The following is a 27010-nucleotide window of genomic DNA, read 5'->3' as shown; positions in this document are numbered from 1 at the left end:
TCTCCCCATTGATAACCCAACTCTCCCCGCGAAACCTACTCACCCCGTTTTACGGTACCCGAAATTATATACTTTATTAAAAATGTTCGGGGTAGACAAAGAAATTGCAAATACCTACCCGTTAAAGTTGAATGTTTATTGTCCACGACGCGACACGTAACACTCACAGTATCCGTACACTGGTCCGAAGATATATATATCCGTCCGGTCACCCGCCCCGCCCCCTTAAGTCAAAAATTTGCATTCAATTATTCGATTGGCTCCCCTTCCTAAATCAATCTGTGAGTCAAAAGAAGCAACTCTGCAAAAGGAAATTCCTTCATCATCATTTGCTGTATAAGTAATTAAGTGTAGGTACATCACGGACTAAGTATATCCTGATATTTTTCACAGTCACGTGGACACATCTTACAACATACGCATTCCTAAAGTGTTTAATTAGGTGTTCGATTGTTTGTTTTGTGTCTTCGTCACATGGACAATTATCGTCATTGGTAATGCGGAAACATATTAAGTGCATTTTAAATACAGGTAGTTTCTACTGATAGCTGTCGCCTGTGAGTATCTGTAAAAGGTGATTAAAAAAATATTTTTTTAAGTTATTTTTTTATTTTTATTTATTTAAATACCTATGAAACAAACGGTCATACAAAAAATATTGTTACAGTTTCTTCTCTTAATCTAGACCTACAGTTTCCATTTTTATTTAACATATATTTATATAAAAGCACGAAAAAGTACCTATCTTGGCTTAAGTTAAGTTTAAGTTATCATTGTGTGTTCACGGAGGTGACACTGATTTAAACTGTCATGATTTTTTACACATTATTTAAATTATTAAACGGGACTTAATCGCGTATTTAAGTTTTAAGATTTACCTCCGAACTTTCGAGGACGGCGTTGTCCCCGTGGTCTCGGAGAAGACTGGAAGTTGACATCAATATCTTCTAGCCGCGCGAGTTTTTCTAACTACCCGCACTTGGTCTTGTTTATTAGCTTAAAAGTTTTGCGCATTAGGGGTGTTAATTCGCGACACACAACACTAACGATATTCGATTTATCGACAGTCGATATTCGTTTAGTTCGGTCTCGAAACTTAAATACGTGATTAAGTCCCGTTTTACAATTTATTTGTGTTTGATGACACATATAATAAGCAATATATCTATATTGCTACAGACACGCCGATTATTATCCAATTGGCAAGTAAGGAAAACTCTTGTATAATCATGGAAACTAATCGGGGAAATACGATGAACGGTTTCTTGAAGGACAATCACTACAACCTTGGACACTTTTTTATGGACTACATGTCGAAGTTCCCCGAAGACTGTATTTGGCAGGTGGGTATCTTATAATACGTTATGGAATAAGCGATCAAGCGACAATCAGTTGAAACCAAGCTCAAAAGATTTGAAATTTGAATTGGTTGTTTAAGTGAATTTTTAAAGAAAAAAGTTCTATTTTTAACTGTGAACCTGTAAAAATGTTTATACCTTTAAAGGTTGAAATTATTAAAGTTTTTCCGCTTAATTATTTTATGCACTAATCTACGATTCATGAAGGATTTATTTCGTAGCAACGTACTATGCGACATATTGTCCCTTTACGTTCTTTCCTGTAGACATACACAAGAGTTAAGGGCTATAAAGCTTAATTTTCTTATTTAACCCTTACCCACGTAAAAAGGTCCTCCTTTTATTTACAGAACTATGATAAAATCATTACGTACATGCCCACAAGCTGTTAACTATTGCCCACAGGAGAGAAAAATGTACAGTTCGCGCGAACACGCTAGTTTTCTCCTCCTGGAACAGGAGAGAACGTAACACAGTGAGTGATCTGTTTGACCCTTAACTGTTTGAGGTGCGAAAGCGAAAGATAGTGTGAGACTTTGAAACTAAAAGAATTAGCGAAGATTTTAGGCGTTTAAATCGTTTTTGCAATTATAAATGTATGGTTATTATAATTTGTAAAAGTATTAACTTTGGCGCTGAATTCTTTTTTACGTAACAAGATAGTGTGCATAGGTCGTAACATATTTGGATGTGTCGCTTGTTTCTACCCCTTTATAATAGTGTTGCAGTCATGATTTTTGACCACAGAAATAGTCGAGCACATAGATTTTCACACCCAAATTCGGCCTGGATTCATAACTTTTTTTCGATTTTGTCGCTTAGTTCGTTATTCCATATATCAGTCCAAATTATCATTCACATTCATTCATTAGGGTCAAACCTACAATCAACTGACGTAGGTATATCTCTGGCCGCGTAGCCAAGATGCCAATCGCTTACGCTCCGTAGCGATCGAAACGCAACTGTCACTGTCGCACTAATATGGAAGAGTGATAGAGAGACGTAAAGCTTTTCGTTGTCGAAGCGATAGCGATTGTAACCTTGGCTAGGCCGGCAGGACTGGCCTTACGGGCAATAATAATGGTGCAAGAATGGGGCCATAACAGCGGTGTGACACCGCTACAACGCGATTGGTTGATGAGTTCGCATCACGCGCGCGATTGGTCGCAACTAGTTGCGTTAGACTGCACGATTGGCTCGAATTCGTGAGTGACACCGCTGAACTATCACTATTCTTCGTGCTCGTAAGGCCCGTCCTTACAAAGTAATATTTATTGTAGGCCTATGGGTCAAACACATTTCAGAAACAGATCAATTCTGTCAGGCGTGGCTCATTCCGCGATTTCGTCGCTTTGCTACAGGTAGCTAAAATTACATCCGTTCGACCCCAATTTTGGGGTTTGCCATAAGCCGCGCGTGGCGCTTTCGCCACCTAGCGGCCATATCTGTGCTGATCGTGACAAACGCGTTTTGTTAGAGAGTGAGTCTTCTGTACCTAGTACTATTACTTCCTTTGTACTTCTTACTAATTGTATGTTATTTTTAAAATGTCTTTTTGTACAATAAAGAGTTTACTTCTACTACTACTGTTATTTTTTCTGTGCTTCTGTGAATAATAAGTAAGTACATTAAACATTATATAGGTAACGACCCGCCTGTAAGCGTGCAGCCTAAAAAATAGCTTCGGATTCTCTTAGTTAAGCTTGCGATGTCTACAGCAAAGCTAACTGACCCACCTCCTGCATCCATCGTCCTCATGTCGGACGGCAAGGAATTTTTATTCCCCACTGTCCGACCACTCGGACTATAAGGAATTTTATGTTCGGGACTTTGTACGACGTCATGTACCTGCGGCCCATCATGCGGTAATGAATTACAGCTATTATTTTTGTAGATCGACGCTGGTACAGGCGCGACAGAATCGAAGTTGTCCGTGAAGAGCCGTTCCATACGACTGGCCAGATGTCTCCGTGTCGCGGGGCTGCGGCCTGGCGACGTGGCCGTCGTGTGCGGCCGGAACCATCTGGATCTCCACATCCCCTTCTATGCTGCGTTTATGAACGGCCTACCGCTGGCGGTAATCGATCCTATTTACAGATACGGTGAGCTATTACGTTGACAATGTTGACATTATTATAAGTTAAGTACCCCTAATAACGAGCCCAGAGCTCATTAAAATCGCCATTCATTACCGCGATATGTACTGGTACATTGTGCAACGAGGGCGTAAGCAAAATTTTGAAAACAATGTTTATAATATTCTTACCCCTGGAGTTACACACAATGTTTTTGATCACACTTGCGAAGAAAAAAATAAATTTTAAGCTAAATAATTCTCACCCATTTAAACTGTAATTGTGATGGTGTCCATTTTGTTTTGTAGAAGAAATCAAACATCATTTCAAAACGACCAAACCAAGAATAGTCTTCTGTGAAGTGGAAAACTTCGGCGACATAACGAGAGTCGTGAAAGATCTCGGACTTGATACGAAGATAGTAACATTTGGTGACGGTGACCACTCGTTAACAAAGTTCTTGGAGAAGTACGATGACCACGAGCCGGAACACACGTTCAAGTAAGATACATACCTATGTAAGTATGTAGAGAAATATAAGTAAGAAAAGAGTGTTAATATAACTCCAATCCGTTTTCTAACCAAAACACATTGACATAGATATCTCAGGACTGGCCTTACAGGCAATAATAATGAGGCATGACAGGGGCCAACAGCGGTGTGACACTGCTACAACGCGATTGGTTGATGAGTTCGCATAACCCGCGCGATTGGTTGACGAGTTCGCATCACGCGCGCTATTGGTCGCAACTAGTTACGTTAGACTGCACGATTGGCTGGTATTCATGAGTCACACCGCTAAACTAGTACCAGCGGGCCTACCGCGAACCACGTTCGACGTGTTGCCTCTCTATCGCACTTGTAAATTTGCACGTAAGTGTGATAGTGATAGGCCCTCAGTTTTAGTGCCCGTAAGGCCAGTCCAATAGATATATACGTTAATGCCAAAACACGAGTTATTTCGTGGTCGACATCTAGCGTCAAGTAGCGGATTTATGGTAAGCGGAGCTATGATAAGTACAGAGAGACTTTTAACAATAATTATTATAGAATAAACCCAGACATTAGAATTAACTTCGTCGAGCTCCAAAATCCCTATTCCCTTTAAAGGCGCCGCAATACGCAATCTAGGTATTTCTTTGGAAATGAAGTAGGTACATAATTAGGTAACTAGCAGCTAGCAGCAGATTAACGATAAAAAGGAACACATCGAGCCGATATTCCTTACTGGCAGCAGCGGTGTGAACGGCGTATGTCCAGATACAGTCGACTCTCGTTAATTCAAAGCCGCGATAATTCGAACCTCTCCATAATTCGAAGTTATCACGAGTTCCCTAGAAAATCTCTTTGTATTTCGAAATAATTCAATACATTTTTAAGCACTTGGTATTCGAACAAAAAAATCATCGCTACGTAACAAAACGACGCGTTAATTCGAACTCATAGGCGTCAAACACTCGACAATTCAAAGTTATCAGATTGCAGAGGTAAAGTGTAAGTACCCTACATTTTAAGACAAGTTAAAGTTCATCGTTGCACGAGCATTTTTTTTGTAAAATCATTTCCGGCACTAGGTATTTCTGATAAAAAAAAAGTTTTTGATCAATCTCAGTAATGTGCTTTGAAGCAAACTAATATTAGAGACTTATTCTTCCCAAAGACTAATAATTAATTCACATTATGTATGTGCATGTAAATATGTAGGTAAGTACCTCTAACCTTTTGATATTGTAAAAAAATAGCAGTTAATAAATCTTAATTGATTATTACTCAATAATTCGAACTTTCATATTTTTTCTCTCAAAAAATTCGAACTATTTGATATTTCAAACTCTCGATAATTCGTAATATTTTGAAAGTCCCCTGAGTTTCGAATTAACGAGAGTCGACTGTATGTACAAAATGGCGTCTGGCAGACGAAGGGATCTGAATTGAGGGGGAAATGTGCATGTGCTCCAAGATGATTAATTTTCAGAGTGGCGAGCTTCGATACGGAGAAGGTTTTTGCTTGGCTCATTAGTACGAGCGGAACCTCGGGACTGCCCAAGGTCGCAGCTATCAAGCACCCTACCATCATCCTCGAGGTGATTCCACTCTACGAGAAGATAAAAGAAAAGTGAGTTTATACAGGGTGTTTGGTACATCGTTTGCCAAATTAAAACGGCAGATAGGTTGAGTCATTTGCTATCTTCTCAGGCTTAGAAAAAGAAATTGTCCATGGTTTTTTTTACTACTGTGCAAGTAAAAATTTGAAAATTACGAAAAACTGGCATAGAGCTGAAAAAAAAACGTGCGCAAAATTAAAAATTTCTAAGCCTGAGAAGATAGCAAATGACTCAACCTATCTGCCGTCTTAATTTGGCAAACGATGTACCAAACACTCTGTATATAAGAAATAAGAATAATATTTATTTGAAAGAAAAAACCTTGTTAACAAATATCAATATCCTGTGGCTCCACATTAGGCTATGCCTGTCACGTGGCAGCCGGATTCGCAATTCGTAGGCTAAAGGTTAAGAGAAAACTAATCGAACAGGGGCCAAATTCGACATGTACAACTGTCAGATTTCGCATCCACGTCAAATCAACAGTTGATTTTATAGCATACCGAGTGTTGATTCCATCAACGGTGGATAATATCATTTGGTAATTTTGGTACAACCATAACTCAACTCTAAACTAAGGGTGGTTCGGTTTGGTTTGCTTGTCACCCTAACTGTGGATTGTTAATGTCAATATTTGACATTGTACGTATTCGAGAACTTATGATTTTTCCCACATCAACGGGAGATCAACACGATACGTCAAACGTCGCTTGTCGAATAGGGGTCCAGGTGATGTGATTGAGTAATTGTTAATGAATAAAAATAACCTTTTATCCAGGTTTGAACTTCGATTTCGTCCCTACTCACCCCATATTACGGTACCTATTTTATACTAAAGAGATACTTTACGAATTACGATGCAGTAAAACAGTTCTGTAAAGGTTTGCTTTGATGCACTTATGTATATTGGTGACTGGTTTGCTAATTATTATTACCACTTGCAGCATTCCACTAACGGGGGTTAACCGGTTAAACCTGGACTTACTATGGTTACCAGTACAATTTGACGCTGGGTTAACGGTTTAACTGCTTAACGTCGGGTTAATAGAATGGTGCAAGTGTTAAGAACTTACTAAACATTGTATATTAATTATATTTTTGTTGTATAGAGAAATTCAACCAGCTATGATCTCGTCGAGCGTGCAGTGGATATCCTCGTACCTGGTGTCTCTGTCCATGATCACCACCAACCACATCAAGGTGGCATCTTCATCCCCCATCACCGTCGAACACGCCATTGACATCATCAACAAATACAAGGTAAAGCTTTCTATACACCGACCGCTTAAATGAGTCCTTGCCTGCGCGGTACGGGGGCGCCGGGGTAGGGCGACTAACGCCGGCTACATACGTAACTATAAATCGTAGCGATTAAACTGTGCAGTCCGATTTGCGCAGTTTTATCTGCCGTGTGTATGACAAATCGTTGTCGATTATCGTAACGATTTGTCATACACACGGTAGATAAAACTGCGCAAATCGGACTGCACAGTTTAATCGTACGATTTATCGTTAACGTGTGTAGCCGGGGTAAGGGCAGCGGGGAAGATGCGGTCTATCATAGGTTTACTCAGTGGCGTAGCTAGGGGGGGGGGACGGCGGGGGCGGTCCGCCCCGGGTGTCACCCATTTAGGGGTGCCACCTATAAAAATTCGTAAAATCATGTAAAATGAAAGCGATGGAGTAAATCCTGAGCTATTTAACATAAATTACAATTACTCTTTTTAAATATATTTTACAATTTTGATTGAATTTTGGGGTGACACCTACAATTTCCGCACCGGGTGCCACCCATGCTAGCTACGCCACTGGGTTTACTAATAAAATAGTCACAATTTACTTCCAAAACAAAATGTCTAAACCCTTCGGACTCTACGGAGTGGGGGACAAACATTAAACCCTAGTCTCTAGAACGGCAGCTGTGAATGCTACCGAGATAAACGCTAAGATAATTAAGAAAGATACATGTTAAAATGGGTAATGTTAGAAGGTTGATTAAACTTCAAGTTTACCCGGGTATAACAAGTATTACCCAAGCCTTTTGGGTAAAGCCCGAAAATTTAAACAACATTAATCTGTATTCGGCGTTTACCCGTACACATCTAGAGGTCTACCCAACGCTGGCGGGGTAATCGAACGAGCGAGCGAAGCGAGGGGTCTTGCTATTCTGGTAATTTTGATTGCAAGAAAGTATGGTCGAGTTTGGTATCAAATGAAAGTGCTCGGTTTACACATTTATAATATGTTTTTTTCGATAATCATACTAAAAATAAGATAACAACAACTCAAAGAGCCATGGAGCGTAGCATCCTAAAACTGAGATTAGAAGATAGAAATAAAAGTGCAGTACGGTTACCATCAGTTTGTCACTGACATAAACGCCGTCGAGAACGTAATTTACTTTCTATACATCCCGTTTGCACTAATATGCGAGTGCGAGCGAGATGTATAGAAAGTAAATTACGTTCTCGACGGCGTTTATGTCAGTGACAAACTGATGGTAACCGTACAGATATAAGAAACAGAACAAAAGTCATAGACGCCTTACTACACTGCAAAAAAATAAAGTGGAAATGGGCCGGTAATATTGACCGTATGAGAAACGATGGAGGGACCAAAAAGATAACCGCATGGAGCGGCCCTACTGGCAAGAGAAAGCAAGGAAAGCCAGCGCAGAGATGGTGTGACGAAATTGTAAATAGATCAGCGGCCATATACTATAAAAATCGTCATGGATGTCGTTTTATTGGGTTCTTTATTGATAGAAACAAAGAAATAAATTAACAAACATAATAAAACTTACAAAAACTATAGGTAAAAAATTTGCCCCAGATCGCCGTCAACGGGCAAGGTGCCGAGAAGGCTGGCCGTATTTCCCCGCTGTATAGCGATGCTAATACGCTGGGCGAAATAGTGGCCAGCCCTCTGGTCACCAGAAGCCTCTATTAAGCGCGCCGACAAGTCTTTGTAGGTTTATAGGTTTTAGGGGGCGCAGATTTCGACAATGATGACCTTTTTAGATTCCAAGATGGCGGCCATGCAGTATGTCATAAAAGACGTCATGGATGTCGTTTTATAGGTTTTAGGGGGCGCAGATTTCGAAAATGATGACCATTTTGGATTCCAAGATGGCGGCCATGCAGTATGTCATAAAAGTCGTCATGGGTGTCGTTTTATTGGTCATGATCATCATTTTCGAAATCTGCGCACCTGTTTCAAATATGATATAGATACGAGTATATAGTTGTGTTTGCTCAGAGCAAAAAAAGTTGTGTTTTGATGCAGGGGGGGGGGGGGGTTTAAGCGTCTGCGACGTTTGAGGTTAATAATTACTTAAGTTTAGGTTCTAAGTCAAGTTTAGTATCATTTTCAACTAAATCAAAGATGTAGGCATAGATTTCATCGAAATCGGTTCTTCCCTGGGACTCAAACTATCTCTATATCAAATTTTATCTAAATCGGTTCAGCGGTTTATTGAATCCCCATACAAATTTCCTCCTCCCTTTTCACACCCTTAAGGGAAGATATGTATGCTAAGATGTTATTCCCCGGGACTCAAACTATCTCTGTACCAAAATTTAACTAAATTGGTTCAGCAGTTTAAGCGTGAAGAGGAATAAAAAAAAAGGATTTTTTTCATATTTTATACTCTCTAACTAACTCTAACATTATCCAGCCAGCGTTGGGTAGACCTAAGGGGCTGTCCATAAATTACGTCATCGATTTTTGACGATTTTTGACCCCCCCCCCCCCTATTATCATCCAAAAATCATGCTTCAAATGACCCCATTTCCTCCTAATTCATGCTACCGTCATCCGATGTCCAGACCCCCCCGCCCCTAATTTGAAATGATGTAATTTATGAATAGCCCCTAAGTGCATGTAGATAGGTACGGGTAAACGCCGAACACATATTATTTTTTATTTCATATTCCCAATGCGATCCAGTGTTATTCCTGTTTTCTTACTAAGTATGAGCAAGAAAGTAACAATACTATTTTGACTTTCCAGCCTGTGATAAGCATCGGGGGTCCACATCTGTTTTCTGGCATCGTCAGACATCCAAAGTCTTGTGACTTGACTTGCTTCAACCGCATCGTCCTTACTGGTTCTTCCACGGACCCACAGATTCTCCAACTACTCAAAGTAATGGCATTAATATTACAAGCGAAGTAGCTATGAATCGTTTGTCTTTATCTGTCATTTTGACTCATGTATTTGTAAGAAAGGGTTAAAGCATAATTTAACTAATTCAGGCTCGTATAGTTTTTAAAGGTAAGTGCAATAGACTATATAACCAGTCTATGGTACATATTGGCAGTTCTTGATCACCTTCGGTGCGCAGTAGGGAATGCGGAACCGGCACTGTTCCCAGAACCGGGACTAACATTTCCGGTACTGGGAAAGAACCGGGATTTCCCGGTACTTAGGTACTTTTCGGTACTGAGTATTTACTGTTGAATTTTTTGTTAAGTGATGAATTACTTAATATGAAATTGAATTATAAGAATCACTTTTGTGTAATTCGGTATAAACACAACTTACACAACCTAGAAAAGAAAAAAATGATGAAAATCGACACTAATAGCAAAAAATCATAATTTTTTAGTACCTAAGCTCTCTTACTATATTCAATAATTTTCTTATTGCAGATCCTTATTTTAGATATATTTTCAGAGCCTTAACTCTAACTGGGCGATTCTCAGAGATGACATTCGGTGCCTGACTTCGGTGCCAAAATTTTTTTTTAACTTATATAATATGCGAGTTTATTTCCTAAAATCTACCCTTAATATAAAAAATATTGGTAGAGGAGGCCTCCATTAGAACCTTATAGTTTTCAAGATATTTGAGATTTAAAAAACACCGAAATCATGTGCAGGCACTGAAATCAATTTGCGTCACCGAATTCAATAATGCTTACACCAAAATCACATTTAGGTTTTATATCTCAGTTATATAATTATTTTAATCATATTTTTCAATCCTATTTGTTGATAAGCGATGTAACAAAGCTAATGATCTCGAAAGCTTACATAAATTTAATAGATATACACTCAAGATTTTAAAATAACCAAATTACGGCTTGTAAATCAACATCTCTAGAAGATATCCCACACTATATGACTGGCCTCATATAATAGGGTGATGTGTGGTCCTGAAACGAGTTTCAGACATGTCGACATTGTCGACCACAAATTCGCACATTATTTATAATCATTTATTCATTGCATTATTATATCCATGAAGGAGAAGATGTTTATTTCACGCAATCCGACCGCACACGCATCTAAAAAAAACTATGTTACCTGCACCCGATAAACAATACACTCTTGAGGCCCCCCCCCCCCACATCTGGCGTCTTTCGAGCGTCGGCGTCTACAATTCTATGGCCGACGTAGAAGCAACGTCGACGCAGCGTCGACGCAACTGCGCGGCGACGTCATTTTTCATAGCGCTGGACCGACGCCGACAGACGCCGATGCTCGAAAGACGCCAGATGTGGGGGGGCCCTGAGTGGTGTTCAATGCTCATTAAATATTTAATGTACTTATGAAGCAATGTGATGCAATACGGAAAACAAGTATTTTTTTAATAAAAGAGTTTAAAAGCGTGAACTCCGTCAATTTAAAACTATAATATTTGAAGTAGTCGAGTAATGCTTGAAGATCCAATTACCAATTAATTATGATCTCCAGCACCCTCAAACACTTGAGCTAAATTGTAAAAAAGTTGTTGACAAAGACATAAGACATTGAGGATTGTTAAAACATTTGCTGTGTTCAATTTGTGTATATGGCTATCCTTTAGAGATATCGATCAGTAGGTACGCTCAGTGCCTTTGAAGCGATCTCGACATTAGAATGCTATTTTATTTTTAATCCCTTGTTCTGTACATCCTGTCCCTTGGGTTCACCTTGCATAGTACTTACATACACAAGTTATTTTAAAAGAAGTGGGATCTAATTGACTACATTTATTTAACATGGCTGACATGTTTAAAGGTATTGAGGTGTAGGGCCTCCGGTGATACAGAGGACAACGAACATAATTTACTTAATTGGTTGGAAAAGAATATCAAGACAGAGAAAGAAACATTGGGTCTATACGTCTGGTTTAAAAAACTACTCATAGTGAACTAGTGATTTTGTGTACCTACTATGACATAATTTACTTACAAACATAATTTTACGTTTGTACAACGTATCTTTCACTTTTTAGACATGATAAATTAGTACAACAAACTAGTTTACAAAGCAGGATTTGAATTCAGTGATCACTTTTTTGATATCGGTGGTCAAAAAATCCACCGAAACCAGGGAAATCAACACCAGCGATATCAAAATTAATCGCTTTTTAGCAATTACAGAAATAGCATGAACGATACAGAAGAGATGTAATAATGGTGGATTTATGTACTTTCGATGACTTCTTAATCACTTACATAACGATAATTGCAATAAAATTTTCTGAGTAAATTGCACCACCGATCTCAAAAAAACATAGGACCAAACCCAGCGAAGGACGGAGAAACGTTTAAAAAATCACCTTATTGTACTGTGACTGTACCTCTACTTTATTCAACGGTTAAGGCACAACTAAAGCATACTATGTTTGAGACACTGAGTTCCTGGTCTACAACTTTGAAGGAGTACTGACATGTTTTGCAAATTACACCGATATCAGTCACTAGCCCGGGACACATCGTAAATTTGGTTTTATTCAATGTGTTGAGCAAACACATTATTGTGATATAAAGAATATGATAAGCTAACTAATATCCTATGCGTGAATACCCATAATAACTCCGATCTAATGCCCCATCTTGAGTAATAATTTTTTGTTTTATAAAATCTGGGTGCGGGACACGCCCACCGAACATCATTTTTGGCATTTGAATTTCTTTTTCTTGTATTATATAAATAATAAATAAATAATTTGATAGTGTCCCAGACAGAATATAAGCTGAAGATCATGCCTAAATTAATTCAGATTTATTGAACAGTAAATTCAATCAATTACTGCCCCGGACACGTAAAAACGGCCCTCCTGAGAAATGCCCAACTAAGGGGCAATATGTTTTATTTTTCAGTCAAGATTGTATCCAAAAGCTGAGGTGTGGAACGTGTATGGTCAAACAGAGTGCGCAGGACCTATACTCGACGCTTGCCCGCACGGCCCCGCAGGGAATGTGGGGAAAGAATTACCACAAGTAAAAGTACAGGTATTTTATTTATTTCTATTCATCGAGAGTTAACTTTGTACCTAATCTAACTTTTGCACGGTCTAATCTAAGGCTTGTACCGATAAAAAAACTGTAAATTTCAAACCGCTGCAATGTTTTGCCTAAGCAACATGGTTATGGCTTTTTAGCGCAGTAAAAAGTCTTATTTTTATATTCAAATATAAATCACTCAGGTTTAAAGGATGACTCACGTTAGACCGGGCCGTGTCCGGGCCGGAGCTTCCGGCGGTTACTTTTCTATGACATGACAGGCGATCACGTGATGCTTTCTATAGAAAACGATGCGCTGGAAGCTCCGGCCTGGACAGGCCCGGTCTAACGTAACGTGAGTCATTCTTGTATGAATAGAAGCATGTTGAGAATACATATTTTCCAATGGCGTAAAATCTGTATAATCCTACAAGTTTAAAGCGAAAAACTTGAAATTATAAATAAATAAATAAATAAAAAGTAAGTAATTTATTGTCGCAAAGAAAACTTACAGCAAACAAAGAAAAAAAAGGTAAAAAGACAGAAGATTCATAGAAATGAAATTATAAGAGTAAGAAAACATTTATTGCCACATACAAAAAAAGAAATATTACAGAATAATTATTAAAAATAACATTAATTATTCGCATGCGCGACAAAAGGAACGGGCTCAGCATATGCTGAGTCAGCCATTTCGGTACAAATTGACCGCGCAGCGCTGATTTTCAGTCCGTGCCCTTATATACTACCACATTAATATATGCGGGATGTAATTGATTAATTTTAGAATACCTAAATTAAACGAAAAATTACAAATATGACCTTTACTTAACACTTACACCGTCTGGGCATTTACATCGCACCTCCTGAAGACCTGATCGTCCTTAGCGACGAGGCCACTAAGTGGCTGATGTTTGTTTTCTGTTTATCATACTATGCCATACGATTAAGTAAATAAATAAATAAGTGTGCTAAGCGCCTATGGCTCGACGACCTTTGGTTAATAATTGTTAGTGTTTGTGCAGTTGGTCGATACTGCGACTGGCGAAGTAGTCACGAAGCCAAACCAGACCAGAGGTCTTATCTTGGTCTGACTCTATCAGTGTGCTAGCTAAGCGCCTATGGCTCGACGATCTCATGGCTCGACGACCTCTGGTTAATAATTGTTAGTGTTTGTGCAGTTGGTCAATACTGCGACTGGCGAAGTAGTCACGAAGCCAAACCAGGCCTCTGGTCTAAAGGGCTTATCTTGGTCTGACTCCACCAGTGTGCTAGCTAAGCGCCTATGGCTCGACGATCTCATGGCTCGACGACCTCTGGTTAATAATTGTTAGTGTTTGTGCAGTTGGTCGACACTGCGACTGGCGAAGTCGTCACGAAGCCCAACAAGACGGGAGAGCTCTGGTCTAAGGGACCAAGATTTGCAGTAAGTACCTAGGTTTTTACAGGGTTAAATACAGTGAAACCTGGTTAATTGGCACCTGGATAAATGGAAAACCTCAATAATTGCAACCAAAAGTCCGGTCCCGGTCCCTTGAGACCAAAAGGCCTCTATAATTGAAATTTTGGAACCTCTATAATTGCAATTTAGATTTTAGTGCTTTTCGTAATTTTGCCTCTATAATTGACCACATCGCAACTTAAGACCTCTATAATTGACACTGTGCTAAAAAAATCCGTTATTTTTGCTCTTGTTTTTACCTCTATTATTGAAACGAGTCTTGCTTATTACCTCTGTATTTGAAATAATGTAGTTGTATACAGCAGAAACAATATTTTAATAGCAATAATCATTTTATTTATATCTCCATCCAGAATTTTATTTATTTATTGGGTATCTATCACAGCCTGTAGTAGGTGAAATAGTTTTGATCAATAAAAAACAAAGTACTTATGCTTTTTACATTCTAATAAACTTCTACAATTCAAGGGATTTTTTTAAACCCAAATGATAAGAAAATAAAGTGGTAATTAATGTAGTGTAAAAGTGCAAGTATAGACGGAAGCAATATATAGAATGTAAGCGTGTAAATCTACTTAAAATGGTTATTTGCACCTCCATAAAAGAAATTTGTCAGAACGCAACCTCTATTAATGAAAACCTCTATAATTGACACAACGATTTTTTGAACCTCGTTAATTGACATGACCTGCTTAAATGAAAAACCTGGTTAATTGACAAAAATTGGCCGGTCCCTTGAGATTGCAATTATCCAGGTTCCACTGTAATAGGGGTATTTTCCCTGAGTTATGGGTGTGTTCTATGTATTTATATGTATTATATACCGGGTTTGGCCTGTAATACGAGCAAATAGTTAAAACATATATTGTACTCCTCATACAATAAAACTTTTGCTTAAAAACTTTTAAAAATTATCCTTTAGACTTCCCATTCTTCATAAAAAATAAATATTGTGTTTAATGTAGGTATCTAAGTACGCTAACATCATTGTAATTGATAGACCGCGGGCCAGGAGCAAATATCGTCAGACATCGCCTCCCGCTTGATACTTTGTCAGATGATAATTTAGGAGTGATTTTCAAAATATTGGCATCTTAACCTGTCATGGAGTTTTTGAATTTAATGTATCATGCTTATTTGCTCTTTTTCATATGAAACAAAAATGTATCTAGATAAACTAAAACAATGTTTATCAAGGCCAAGTCATTATTTTTATTTAAATTTAATACTTATATTTATAAAAAATAAAGAGTAGCACTTTTCACTGTAACCTGTCTTGTCCAAAAGCATCGCGCTTCCAGTTTTAGTTCTTTAGATTTTATAAGCACCAATTTATGTAAATAAAATATCATGCTATATAATAACATAAACAATACCTTTTAAAAGGTAAGTATATATTTTTTACAACAATATTCACGCACGAAGTTTGTCCAAGGATATTTTCACTGTTAACCTGTACCAACCTGTACATGCGCGTTATTGCATCTGACTCATACACACAGCCGTATTCGAACAATGAGATACGTCAAATGCTAGATATTGAAACGATATGGAATAGATATGTCAGTGTCAAACAAGTGTCAAAATTGACATTTCTTCAAACAAAAACGTCACTTTTGACACTTGTTTGACACTGACATATCTATTCCATATCGTTTCAATATCTAGTATTTGACGTATCTCATTGTTCGAATATGGCTGACAGAAAAAAAAAATATTTTTTAAAACCATAAACATAATTAATAACAAATATTTAGATCATAACTATGGAAAAATATTAGGTAAGTGTAAGTATTAAGCTAACCACCGTAGGGTACCATTATGGCGTGATTATGACCCAAGTGTCGTAGTTTCGTAAAGACAAGTGGTTAAAGGCAGAAATCTGGGGTTTTGTAACGGAATGTTAACTTTAAATTGTCTCGATTATTTCACAAATTTGGTATGGGGCCTAGCTAGTGTAATAATATCATTTTAATATTGTATGAAGGTTTATTCATCTAGGCTAAAAGTGAGACATTCGTATTATTATCCGTTCAAGGGAAAAAATAAAAATGAATGTATTTTTCACTGTAACCTGCTTAACTTTAACCTGTGTTCAATGTACTTATAGGTTATTGTATGTCTTGAAAATAACTTCTTCATTTTCCTTTCCCTTTTGAAAATTTGGGGTACTTGAAGTGGTAAAACATTTTAAATTCTTAAAAGTAAAAAAATACAAAAAAAAATTTTTCATTAACTTTAACCTGTCGATGCCACTTTCTTGAGAATCACTCTTAGATGCTATCGTGAATTAAAAAAATAGTCAGCCGGTTGTATCGCAGTGGAAAGACCGTCAATTGAACATATTAAAAAAAATGTTTTTCGGTCATCGCCTCCCGTTTGATACTTTGTCAGATGAATCATCTGAGATGATAGTTTATATGATTTTATAATAAATAAAAAAAAAAACCGTCAGCCGGTTGTATAGCGGTGGAAAGACCGTCAGCTACTTGCATTTATAAACATGATAAAAATATGTTCATGGTTTTCGTAGGGGTACTACAATAACCCTGAGTCAACTGCTGAGGCGTTTACCCCTGACGGCTGGTACAAGACCGGAGACCTGCTCTACAGAGATGAAGATGGGTACTACTACTACGTGGATCGTATTTCTAACTCCTTCAAAGTTAGAGGTTACATTGTAAGAATTGCATACCTATTTTTAGTTTTCCGTACCCAAAGAGTAAAAACTATAAGGGTTTCTAGGTGACTAAGAAACCCTAAAAACGGGACCCTATAACTAAGACTCCGCTGTCCGTCCGTCTGTCTGTCTGTCACCAGGCTGTAACTCATAACCGTGATAGCTAGGCAGTTGAAATTTTTACAGATGATGTATTTCTGTTGCTATAACAACAATCCTTGATGTTTATACCACTCGCTTTTCAGTGAAGGAAAACATCATGAGCAAACCGGACTAATCCCAACAAGGCCTGGTTTCTCCTCTGGGTTGGATGGTCAGATGGCAGTCGCTTTGGCAAAAACTAGTACCTACGCCAATTCTCGGGATTAGTTTCCAAGCGGACCCTAGGCTCCTATGAGCCGTGGCAAAAAGCCGGGATAACGCAAGGAAGATGATGATTTGAATTTTATGCAGTTTAAAATACAATAATTCAATCAAAGTTATGATAATATAATTTAGCATACACGTACACATTATAAACAATAACTCGCACTTCGACCATTTTAATACATCTTGCAATAGTGTCAAACCTTATAGGAATTTGAGCTGTTCATTTTACAGTTTGTTAATTAATTACCAATACGTTTCCTTACTAAAATGAATTATTCAGGTAATGCCCATGGAGGTTGAGAACGTGATCCAAACGCACCCCGACGTGGTGGAGGCGTGCGTGGTCGGCGTGCCGCACGCCGACGACGGCAAGCGCGCCGTCGCCGTCGTGCAGCGCCGAGTCGGCGCCGCCGTCACCGAGCAACAGATCAAGGACCTCGTTGCCAGTTAGTACCTACTTATACTACTTTTGTTAAGATTTTGTATTGAATTGGTCCCCAAAATAGTTGGATCAAATTTGTCCCATTAAAACTCTAAGCCACTTGCACCATTCCACTAACCCGGGGTTAACCGGTTAAACCTGGAGTTACCATGGTTACCAGTACAATTTACACTGGGTAGAGATGGGTAACTACCCGGGTAAATACCCGAGAGCGGGTATTTACCCGGTAAATACCCGATATTTACATATTTTCGTTTTTCTTCTAAATTGGATGTGTTTAATGGCATGCGATTATAAATAAGATTAATATATGTTTTTTTTTAATAATTTTACATAAAATGTATGTTGAAACTAATTACGAAAACTTTTCTATGAGGTGAAGTATTCGGTAGATACGGGTAAATACCGGGTAGATGGGTATTTACCGGGTATTTACCTGGGTGGGTAAATTGGGTAAATACCCGCGACCCATCTCTAACACTGGGTTAACAGTTTAACTGCTTAACCCTGGGTTAGTAGAATGGTGCAAGTCGGCCTAAGCGTTTAACTATACGTATCGTGTGATTTGTTTTGGAACCACATATGCTATCTATAGAAGTTTTCCTAGTTAACCTTTCCCCCTCATACAGGGTGTCCCAGACTTCGACGTCAAGCCGTAAACGGATGATAGACCTCTTGAAAAATCCACATCCTGTAATTATTCAAGATTACACAATAATAAAAAATTTAGAATAAATTATGGAATTTGTAGTAACAAGAGTTAAAGAACCATTACAGGATGTGGATTTTTTAGTGTATTTTTAAAGTGACCATATTTTTTTAAAAACATGAGTTGTATTTTTTTTTGTATTTTTATGATAACTGTTATGACTTGGTCTATCATCCGTTTACGGCTTGACGTCGAATTCTGGGACACCCTGTATACTTAATTATACTATAAAAGTGTGTAAGCTACATAAGTAAACAGACACTAATGTAAACATTGTTCTTACCAGGTAAACTCTCGGACCACAAACATCTGCACGGTGGAGTTATTTTCGTAGACAGTTTCCCGAGGACAGTCACCGACAAATTGAAGAGAACTAAGATTCGCGAAATGGTTTTAAATGAGCAGAATGGGAAGCCGGTTTTGGAGATTTTGGAGATCCCAGCGTCGTCAACACAAAGAAATTGATAAGTAACGTCAAGGGGCTACCCGTGGTTTTCATCGATTTTTGACAAGTTTTGAATCGTATATCCTTTTTTTGCACTACAGATATTATAAAAAAAACGGTTATCGGTTCTTCAATCCTTTGTCTTCGGTTTTGTCCACCGGATTTTGAAAAAAATTAATACTTATTTTTTTATGAATTTTTTAAACATTGTCTAAAAAAACACTTTTTTCGTATCTAGTTTGCAGTTAAGGATCTTACATGTACGAAATCTACATATTTGGGTTCGTCTTTAAAGTCTCGAAAATCGTGTCCAAGGTTTTAATTTTAAACTTATTAACACAAAAGTTATAGCCAGGGAACCAGTTTTTTAGCCTAAAATTGTTCAACTTTGATGCCATATATCTCGAAGACAATGAACTTTAAAGTAAATATGGGATACTATATTGCTTATAGCCGTTGCTGTTAATATAATAAGCTACAAAAGACATAAGAAAACTAAGGGATTCAGATCGAAGGTCATTGGCGTGGGGGAGCCCCTTAAGTAACAAATCAGTTTTCAAAACAACAATAGTACAATACTTAATATTAATTATCTTTGTTGTCTAGTATTTTAATATTATTTCATTTGAGTGTGTTTAATTCATTAAAGCTATGTATTCTTAACTTACGATTCAGCGTGGTTTTTTTTTTAGATTATTTAATCTTATTATAATAATAATAATAATTTTTTTACTAATTGATGTATTGTGCTGTATTTAGCAGTTTTAGTATATGTATAAGTTAGTTAAAAAACAAAGTTATTCAAACTATATCGTGTTATAAATCAAATGACAGAGCTCATTTTGAGAATTTCAAATATATTTTTTTATAATTTTAAAATACATACCTAGGTTAGAAGTTATTTAAGAAAATTGCCAAAAAATGACAACCCCCCCCCCCCCCCCCTTTATCTCCGAAACTAATGGGTCTAAAATTTTGAAAAAAATACACAAAATAGTTTTTTACCTATATATATAGATGACAGGAAAACCTATCATGTGCAGTCAAGCGTGAGTCGGATTTAAAATTACCTAGTTTTTGATCCGACCCCTACGGGTTTTTTAAAGACGGTTTTTATCAAGTAGATACGTCTGCGAGCGATACTACAATATGGAAAAATTAACCGCCTCCGGGGCAAGACTCGACAATGCGATTAAAAAAAAAACATTATCACTACCTAATTTCATTATGATGACCCCTATTCGACAAGCGATAACTGACGTATCGTGTTGGTCTCTCGTTGATATGGGTAAAATCACTGGTTGTCGAATACCTACGTACAATCACCACCTGCCAGTGCTGTTCGCCCTTGCTGTTCAACTGGATAGTTGAGTACGTCATCCGGAAAGTCTTATTGTATGACGGGGGAGTTGAGTTGAACGGCCGACACAAAATAGTAGGATACGCTGACGACCTGGCCCTACAGGGGGAGTGGGAGGAGCACGTTCGAGGAATGGCACAAACTCTAGATGAGGAGGGTAGGAAAGTGGGGCTTAGGATCAGTCTGGAGAAAACGGAGTATCTCCACATGAGAAGACGGAGAAGGATACGCAGAGATGGGTTAACCGTTAACGGGAATTGTTACAAGCGCGTATCAACGTTCAAGTATCTCGGTTGCACAATAACAGACACCAACCAGAGAGAAAACGAAATCGACATCCGTATCCAGAATTCCCTAAGATGCTCAGCGGCTCTTCACAGAATATTAACGTCCATCAAGCTCATCAGCAGGAGAACCAAGATTAGAGTCTACAAGACCGTGATAAGACCGATCTTGGTATATGGATGCGAAGCTTGGACGTTAACCCTGAAGGAGGACAACAAGCTCTTGGTGGCAGAGAGGAAGATCTTTAGAAAGATCCTAGGCCCTACAAGACGTGAGGATGGCTCTTGGAGAGTGAGGAGGAACCTGGAGGTGGAAGAACTGGTGGGCTAGCCCAACATCATCGGCGAGAGCCAGGCTGCTCGACTTCGCTGGCTCGACCATGTGGAGAGGATGGGAGAGGATCGTGCGGCCAAAAGAGCTTATCTGGGGCGACCAACTGGGAGACGTCCGGTCGGAAGGCTTAGGTACCGATGGATCGACGAGGTCCAGAAAGACCTATGTGGCATTCAAGCGGCTGAATGGCGTCAGATCGCACAGGATAGGAACGAATGGCGAAATATAGTGTCGGAGGCCAAGATCCACTTCGGGTCGCTGAGTCAGCGAAGTAAGTAAGTACCACCTGCCAGTGAACTATGTCCACACTATAACATTTTAGACCCAGTAGTTTCGGAGATAAAGGGGGTGGGTCGAATAGTCGGACGGACATACAGAGGCACGAGTAATCCTATAAGGGTTCCGTTTTTCCCTATTGAGGTACGGAACCCTAAAAATTAGTTTAAGTACTGCTTCTTTGTTTACCTAATTTGTAATGCTAAAAACGCAGTAAGTAAATATAATGTCATTCGATTAAAATAACGAATATTTGTTTTGTGGGTAGTTTTAGGTTACAGGTTTTCTTTAATTTTTAATATTTTTTAACTTTATTTATATTTTATAATTTCAATGTGGTTTTTTATATGTTATTAGTATGTTTTTTTCTTTTCTTTTGTTGTTGTAGTGTCTCTCTTTTTAACCGACTTCCAAATCCCAAAGGAGGAGGTTATCAATTCGGTTGTATGTTTATTTTTTTTTATTTTTTTTTTATGTTGTTACTTTATATCTCCGTCATTACTGGACCGATTTTGAAAATTATTTTTTTGATTGTATGTATATGCATACAGATTGGTCCCGTTTTTGTCAAAATCCAGTTCTGATGATGGGATCCATGAGGAATCGACGGAACTCCTTAAATCTTAAAGGCATACATATGGTGATTTTTGTGTTTTTATCAACAAATCAAGCATATACATTCAAAAACGTGACATTTGATGAAGTGGAACTGCTGATGATGATCAGAACGGAACTCTTCAACGACGCATAGTTCACCTTTGGCGATTTGTCCTCTTCGTTATGTTTGTTAAGCAAGTTAAGTTTTTAAGCCACAATTTTATCAAGCTTGAGTTCTGATGATGGGATCCATGAGAAATCGAGGGAACTCCTCAAATTTTAAAGGCATGCGTATAGAGATTTTTGTATTTTCATCAGAAAATCAAGCATTTTCATTAAAAACTGTCGCATTTGATGAAGTGGAACTGCTGATGATGATCAGAACGGAACTCTTCAACGACGCATAGTTTACGTTTGGCGATTTGTCCTCTTCGTTATGTTTGTTAAGCAAGTTTAGTTTTTAAGCCACATTTCTGTCAAGCTCGAGTTCTGATGATGGGATCCATAAGGAATCGAGGGAACTCCTCAAATCTTAAAGGCATACGTATAGAATTTTTTGTATTTTCATCATAAAATCAAGCATTTACATTAAAAACTGTCGCATTTGATGAAGTGGAACTGCTAATGATGATCAGAACAGAACTCTTCAACGACGCATAGTACATGTTTGGTGATTTCGAATTTCGATTTTGACTTGGACTGGGACCTGGACTCATACCCGGATCCGGTTCGGACCCGGACTCGGACCCGGACTCGGACTCGGACTCGGACTCGGACTCGGACCCGGACTCGGACCCGGACCCGGACTTGGACCGGGACTCGGACCCGGACTCTGACTCAGAGACCCGGACCTTGACCCGGAAAACCCCTATGATACCTAAACTAAATAAACCGCTATGATTACCTACCATAAAATGTAGGTATAAAGTATGATGATGCCAAACCCCTCCCTCTCAAACCCCCGTACACCGCACCGCATGCGCCGTTAAGTGGGTTAGGTTAGGTTTGAACTGCGATCCTCACAGAACCGAACAAAAGTGGGTTAGGTTTGGTTAGAACTGCGAGCCTTACAGAAACGAAATGCTACTAGAAAAATGGGTTTGATTAGGCTCGAACTGGGATCCTCACAGAACCGAACTGCTATCAGAGAAGTGGGTTAGGTTAGGCTAGAACTACGACCCTTACGGACACGAAATGCTACTAGAAAGTACTGTTTTTACCTCCTTTTCTACATAGTGCACCATCTACCATACTCTTTCACCGGGCCCCATAGAAGTCGGTTTTTTTTTCTTAAAAATTATTTATGTCTGTTTTTTTTGTGTGTCGCTGGCGTATGTGTTGTCGTGTCATAGTTTTAAGTAAGGTCCCCACTGAAAACCAGCGCCACGGATTGCAGCGGCTTTATGCTGAGTGCATGGGGTCCTATTTTAGCTTCCAACGTTTTTTTTATGTCTGTATGTCTCCTTTTCTATATGTAATATGTTGTGGCGTTAAATAAATGTATTTTCTGTCTTTCTTATTTCTAATGTAGAGTGAGCGTGACTCACCTATCTGGGATTCACCGGTATGGCTTTGCGAAATCGTTCGATAACCACTCGCTACTTCAACAGCTACCGCGATGAGAGCGCGCGAGTAGCGTGATTAGAGACTGGAATGGATAGGTACTAGGTAGTAGATGCACCGGATATCCGGTTACTATCCGGTTACTATCCGGTATCCGGCCTATCCGGCCATTATTTTACTATCCGGCCGGATACCGGATAGTAACATTGCTTGATTTCGGAGTAAACAAATTGAATTAAAAAAACAGACACGGTCTTAATCGTACTTGTTTATTACTTTAAAACAATTTAATAGGGATGAACCGACTAGTCGGGAAAGCCGACTATCCGGCCACATTTGTAGTCGGCGATTAGTCGGCGACTAGTCGGCAAAAATGGCCGATTAGTCGGCACTTTATTAGTGAAAGAAAAACAGAGAAAATGAAACCAACAGTCAATATTTAGCATATTATGTCTATTTTACCAAAATACCTATTCAGGGTGTGAAAACTTTTGTTCATATAATTGACCGTTTGATCGTTATCGTATGGTGGTGGCTGGTGTTTTCTTCTACAGGTCGATCTCAACTGATTCTCGTGTAATTTCATGGCCAAGTTCTATACTTAAAGGATTTTATTATAATTCAGTTTTTATTAATGTTATTGCAAATTTTAGAGACTTATAAACAGGGCACGTTGCTCGTAAAAACGCTGACCACAGGGGATAGGTTCTTAACTGGCGACTACGTACGAGAAATAGAGCCTTGGAAATACCTCCTACAAGTTGTACCTACTGACGATCTGCTCAGGATCGCAAAATAAAAGAAAGACAGAAATTGAACGAGGATTCCTGTAATAGGTCTTTGAACCAGTAGAGAACACCTTTTAGCCAAGCTAATATATGAATTACGCAACCAAAAAGCAAAACTATTGTTTTTCACCTAAACATATACGAAACTAATAATCTGGCCGACTAGCCGACTAGTCGGCCGACTAATCGGCCATTCGAGCGCCGATTAGTCGGCTAGTCGGCCAAATCAATAGTCGGTACATCACTACAATTTAATCATTCCACTGACTTGCATGCGCACTCACTTCGAACCTAGAAATGAGTCCGCGCGAACGTTCACTAGAAAACAGGTCAAACCTGCAGAATGCGCACCTGGCAAACCGTAATGTAGGTATAGTTCCGCTGGCCGAATATTCGGCGGCCGGGTACCGGATATTCGGCCGATGGTCAGGCCGAATATCCGGTATCAGGTATCCTGCCAAACAAGTATCCGTTGCATATCTACTAGGTAGTCATTGATAACAAAACTCTCCACTTTCAAATCATGCCTGCTTCATAATTTTGACATAATATTATTGGATGGGCGGGCTAGTATAGCCATCAAGTGGATGCCACAAAATAAGCGCGGACGTGGCAGGCCCACAAACGGAGATGGCGCGGAACACCCTAGACCGGATCCCTTTGTTTGACATAATTATTGATAAAATAAGTCATAAGTAATACTCATAATGCAATGGTTGGCAGATTATCATTAGTCATAATTCTGAAACCGTTATATAGTTGGTCAAGCAACTCTTGTCAGTAGAAAAAGGCGGCAAATTTAAAAAATATAGGCGCGAAGGGTTGTCGTCCCATAGAAAATTTGAATTTCGCGCCTTTTTCTACTGACAAGATTTGCTTGAACAACTATATTTTCAGGATTTTCGCAAGGTTATCCTATAGATAGGTTAGGTTTGTTTTATGGCAATGCTGAAAAGTTAGGCGATTCTGAGAAAAAGCAAATTATGACTAACGAAAATTCAGACAAACAATACATTATGACTTAAAACGTTATGGGAAACAATAGAGACCCGGGGAGTGTGGTATAGCCATCAAGTGGATGCAGCAAAATAAGCGCGGACGTGGCAGGCCCAGACGGAGATGGCGGGACGACTTAGACACCTTCATCAGTAGGGGAGACCGAGGTGAGTTGTGCCAGAGGAGAGTTTTCCACACAAACCTAACCTAATCTATAAACTAAAAACTAGGTCGCAATAGCGCGCGTTTGTTAGTTCAAGTTGCGAGCTAACAAACGCACACTGTTGCAAGCTCACTAACAGTTATTAGATTCCAAAAAATCGACAATGTCACAACTCTCCTCTGTCACAACTCACCTCGGTCTCCCCTACCTAACAGGCCGGAAAAAACACAACAACGGGAGAAGACATCAAGGGGAGAGGCCTTTGTCCAGCAGTGGAACACTATAACGGGCTAAGAAAAAAAAACCGATCAAGTGCGAGTCTGACTCGCGCACGAAGGGTTCCGTACCATAAAGCAAAAAAAAAAACAAAAAAAAAGCAAAAAAAAAAAACGGTCACCCATCCAAGTACTGACCCCTCCCGACGTTGCTTAACTTTGGTCAAAAATCACGTTTGTTGTATGGGAGCCCCATTTAAATCTTTATTTTATTCTGTTTTTAGTATTTGTTGTTATAGCGGCAACAGAAATACATCATCTGTGAAAATTTCAACTGTCTAGCTATCACGGTTCGTGAGATACAGCCTGGTGACAGACGGACGGACGGACGGACGGACAGCGAAGTCTTAGTAATAGGGTCCCGTTTTACCCTTTGGGTACGGAACCCTAAAAATGCTTAAGGCTACGATCGCCTAATAGAGTCCTAGAGAAGATTCAGGAAAAATAACTGTATAAAGATAGAGTCAGGATAGCGGGTGTACCTAAATTAATGTAAATAAAAAAGGAGTTTACCGAAAATGTGTACATAATTTGTACTATTTAGTAGCTCCTATTGTACTTTCCCGTACTTAAAGTTATTACCAAATTAAAGGTACACCCGTCATTCGACAGTCAGGGTGGCAGGTGTATCTTAGTATATTATGCAATGATCCCGAGATTATCAAGAACCTCTATAGTTCGTTTTTTTTAGCATTAGAAAGAACTTCGCAGAAGTAAGCTTGTGGTTCCAAATCCGGCACTTTTAGCGGTAATAATTTGAAGTAAATTATATGTACTAACCGTGCTACATTAGATAATTCAATAATTATTAACAATTAAAGAGCCTGATAAAAACTGTACGCTTACTTCTGTGGAATTCTTTCTAATGCTAAAAAAAACGAACTATAAATGTACTTTAATATTCAATTATAAATTGTCTTTTTATTTGTAGTTTCCAAGTTTTACACCACAAGTGTTAAATTTCACATTGCTATTACATCCGCAGGCGCTACCATGCTACATCCTATCGATTTAACCTCTAGCCGCCCATACGTCAAACCTTACCAAGCAAAATAAAATTTTATATTGTCAACACAAAGTTCAAATTGGACTGGAACAGGAGACCTTTTTATAGGTCTCTGGGCGGCTAGAGGTTAAAAAAATGTTTAATGCTAAGTAAGGTACAACTTTTTTTATTATGCCTTATGCCAGTATTTAATACCTACCTTAACTATGTTAAACGTTTAAATCTAGATAATTATATCTTTAAAAAGGCCAGGAGCCGTGTCAAAGGATTCTGCCTTAAAAACCGGGCAAGTGCGACTTCGTTTAACTCGCTCACCGAGGGTTCCGTAGACACTTAAAATTATCTCATGTAACTAAACGTAATTTTACAATGCGATGTTGAGTAATTTTCACTTCGAGTCTATTTATAAATTTTCACCACACCAGCTCGGAAAGGCTTACTTTGCACTTCGAAAACGAATAGCAAAGTTGCATTTTATCCACATGTGAGGCAAAGTAATCAAATGCA

At 38.7% G+C, this 27010-nt stretch overlaps 1 protein-coding gene across 1 annotated transcript; it reads left to right on the top strand.

The window, feature by feature from the left end:
- Positions 1 to 1194: 1194 nt before the first annotated feature.
- On the top strand, positions 1195 to 17716 carry LOC134674889 (uncharacterized). The gene is made up of 10 exons (XM_063533044.1): positions 1195 to 1343; positions 3253 to 3460; positions 3742 to 3934; positions 5409 to 5549; positions 6648 to 6798; positions 9550 to 9684; positions 12632 to 12763; positions 14100 to 14180; positions 16750 to 16896; positions 17546 to 17716. The coding sequence occupies exons 1-10, from the start codon at positions 1230 to 1232 to the stop codon at positions 17714 to 17716; spliced, it is 1473 nt and encodes a 490-aa protein (XP_063389114.1). The 5' UTR covers positions 1195 to 1229.
- The last annotated feature ends 9294 nt before the right edge of the window (positions 17717 to 27010 follow it).

The sequence above is a fragment of the Cydia fagiglandana genome, chromosome 20 (assembly GCF_963556715.1).
Source record: "Cydia fagiglandana chromosome 20, ilCydFagi1.1, whole genome shotgun sequence".
Taxonomy (NCBI): Eukaryota; Metazoa; Arthropoda; class Insecta; order Lepidoptera; family Tortricidae; genus Cydia; species Cydia fagiglandana.
The sequence above is the reverse complement of the archived record's forward strand: the minus strand, read 5'-3'. Positions and strand labels throughout refer to the sequence as shown.

Excerpts from the sequence above, each read along its gene's own strand:
- LOC134674889 (XM_063533044.1), top strand. The coding sequence starts at position 1,230 with ATGGAAACTAATCGGGGAAATACGATGAACGGTTTCTTGAAGGACAAT. Across the intron at positions 1,344-3,252 it reads CCGAAGACTGTATTTGGCAG|ATCGACGCTGGTACAGGCGC; the intron begins GTGGGTATCTTA and ends TTATTTTTGTAG. Across the intron at positions 5,550-6,647 it reads TACGAGAAGATAAAAGAAAA|AGAAATTCAACCAGCTATGA; the intron begins GTGAGTTTATAC and ends TTTGTTGTATAG.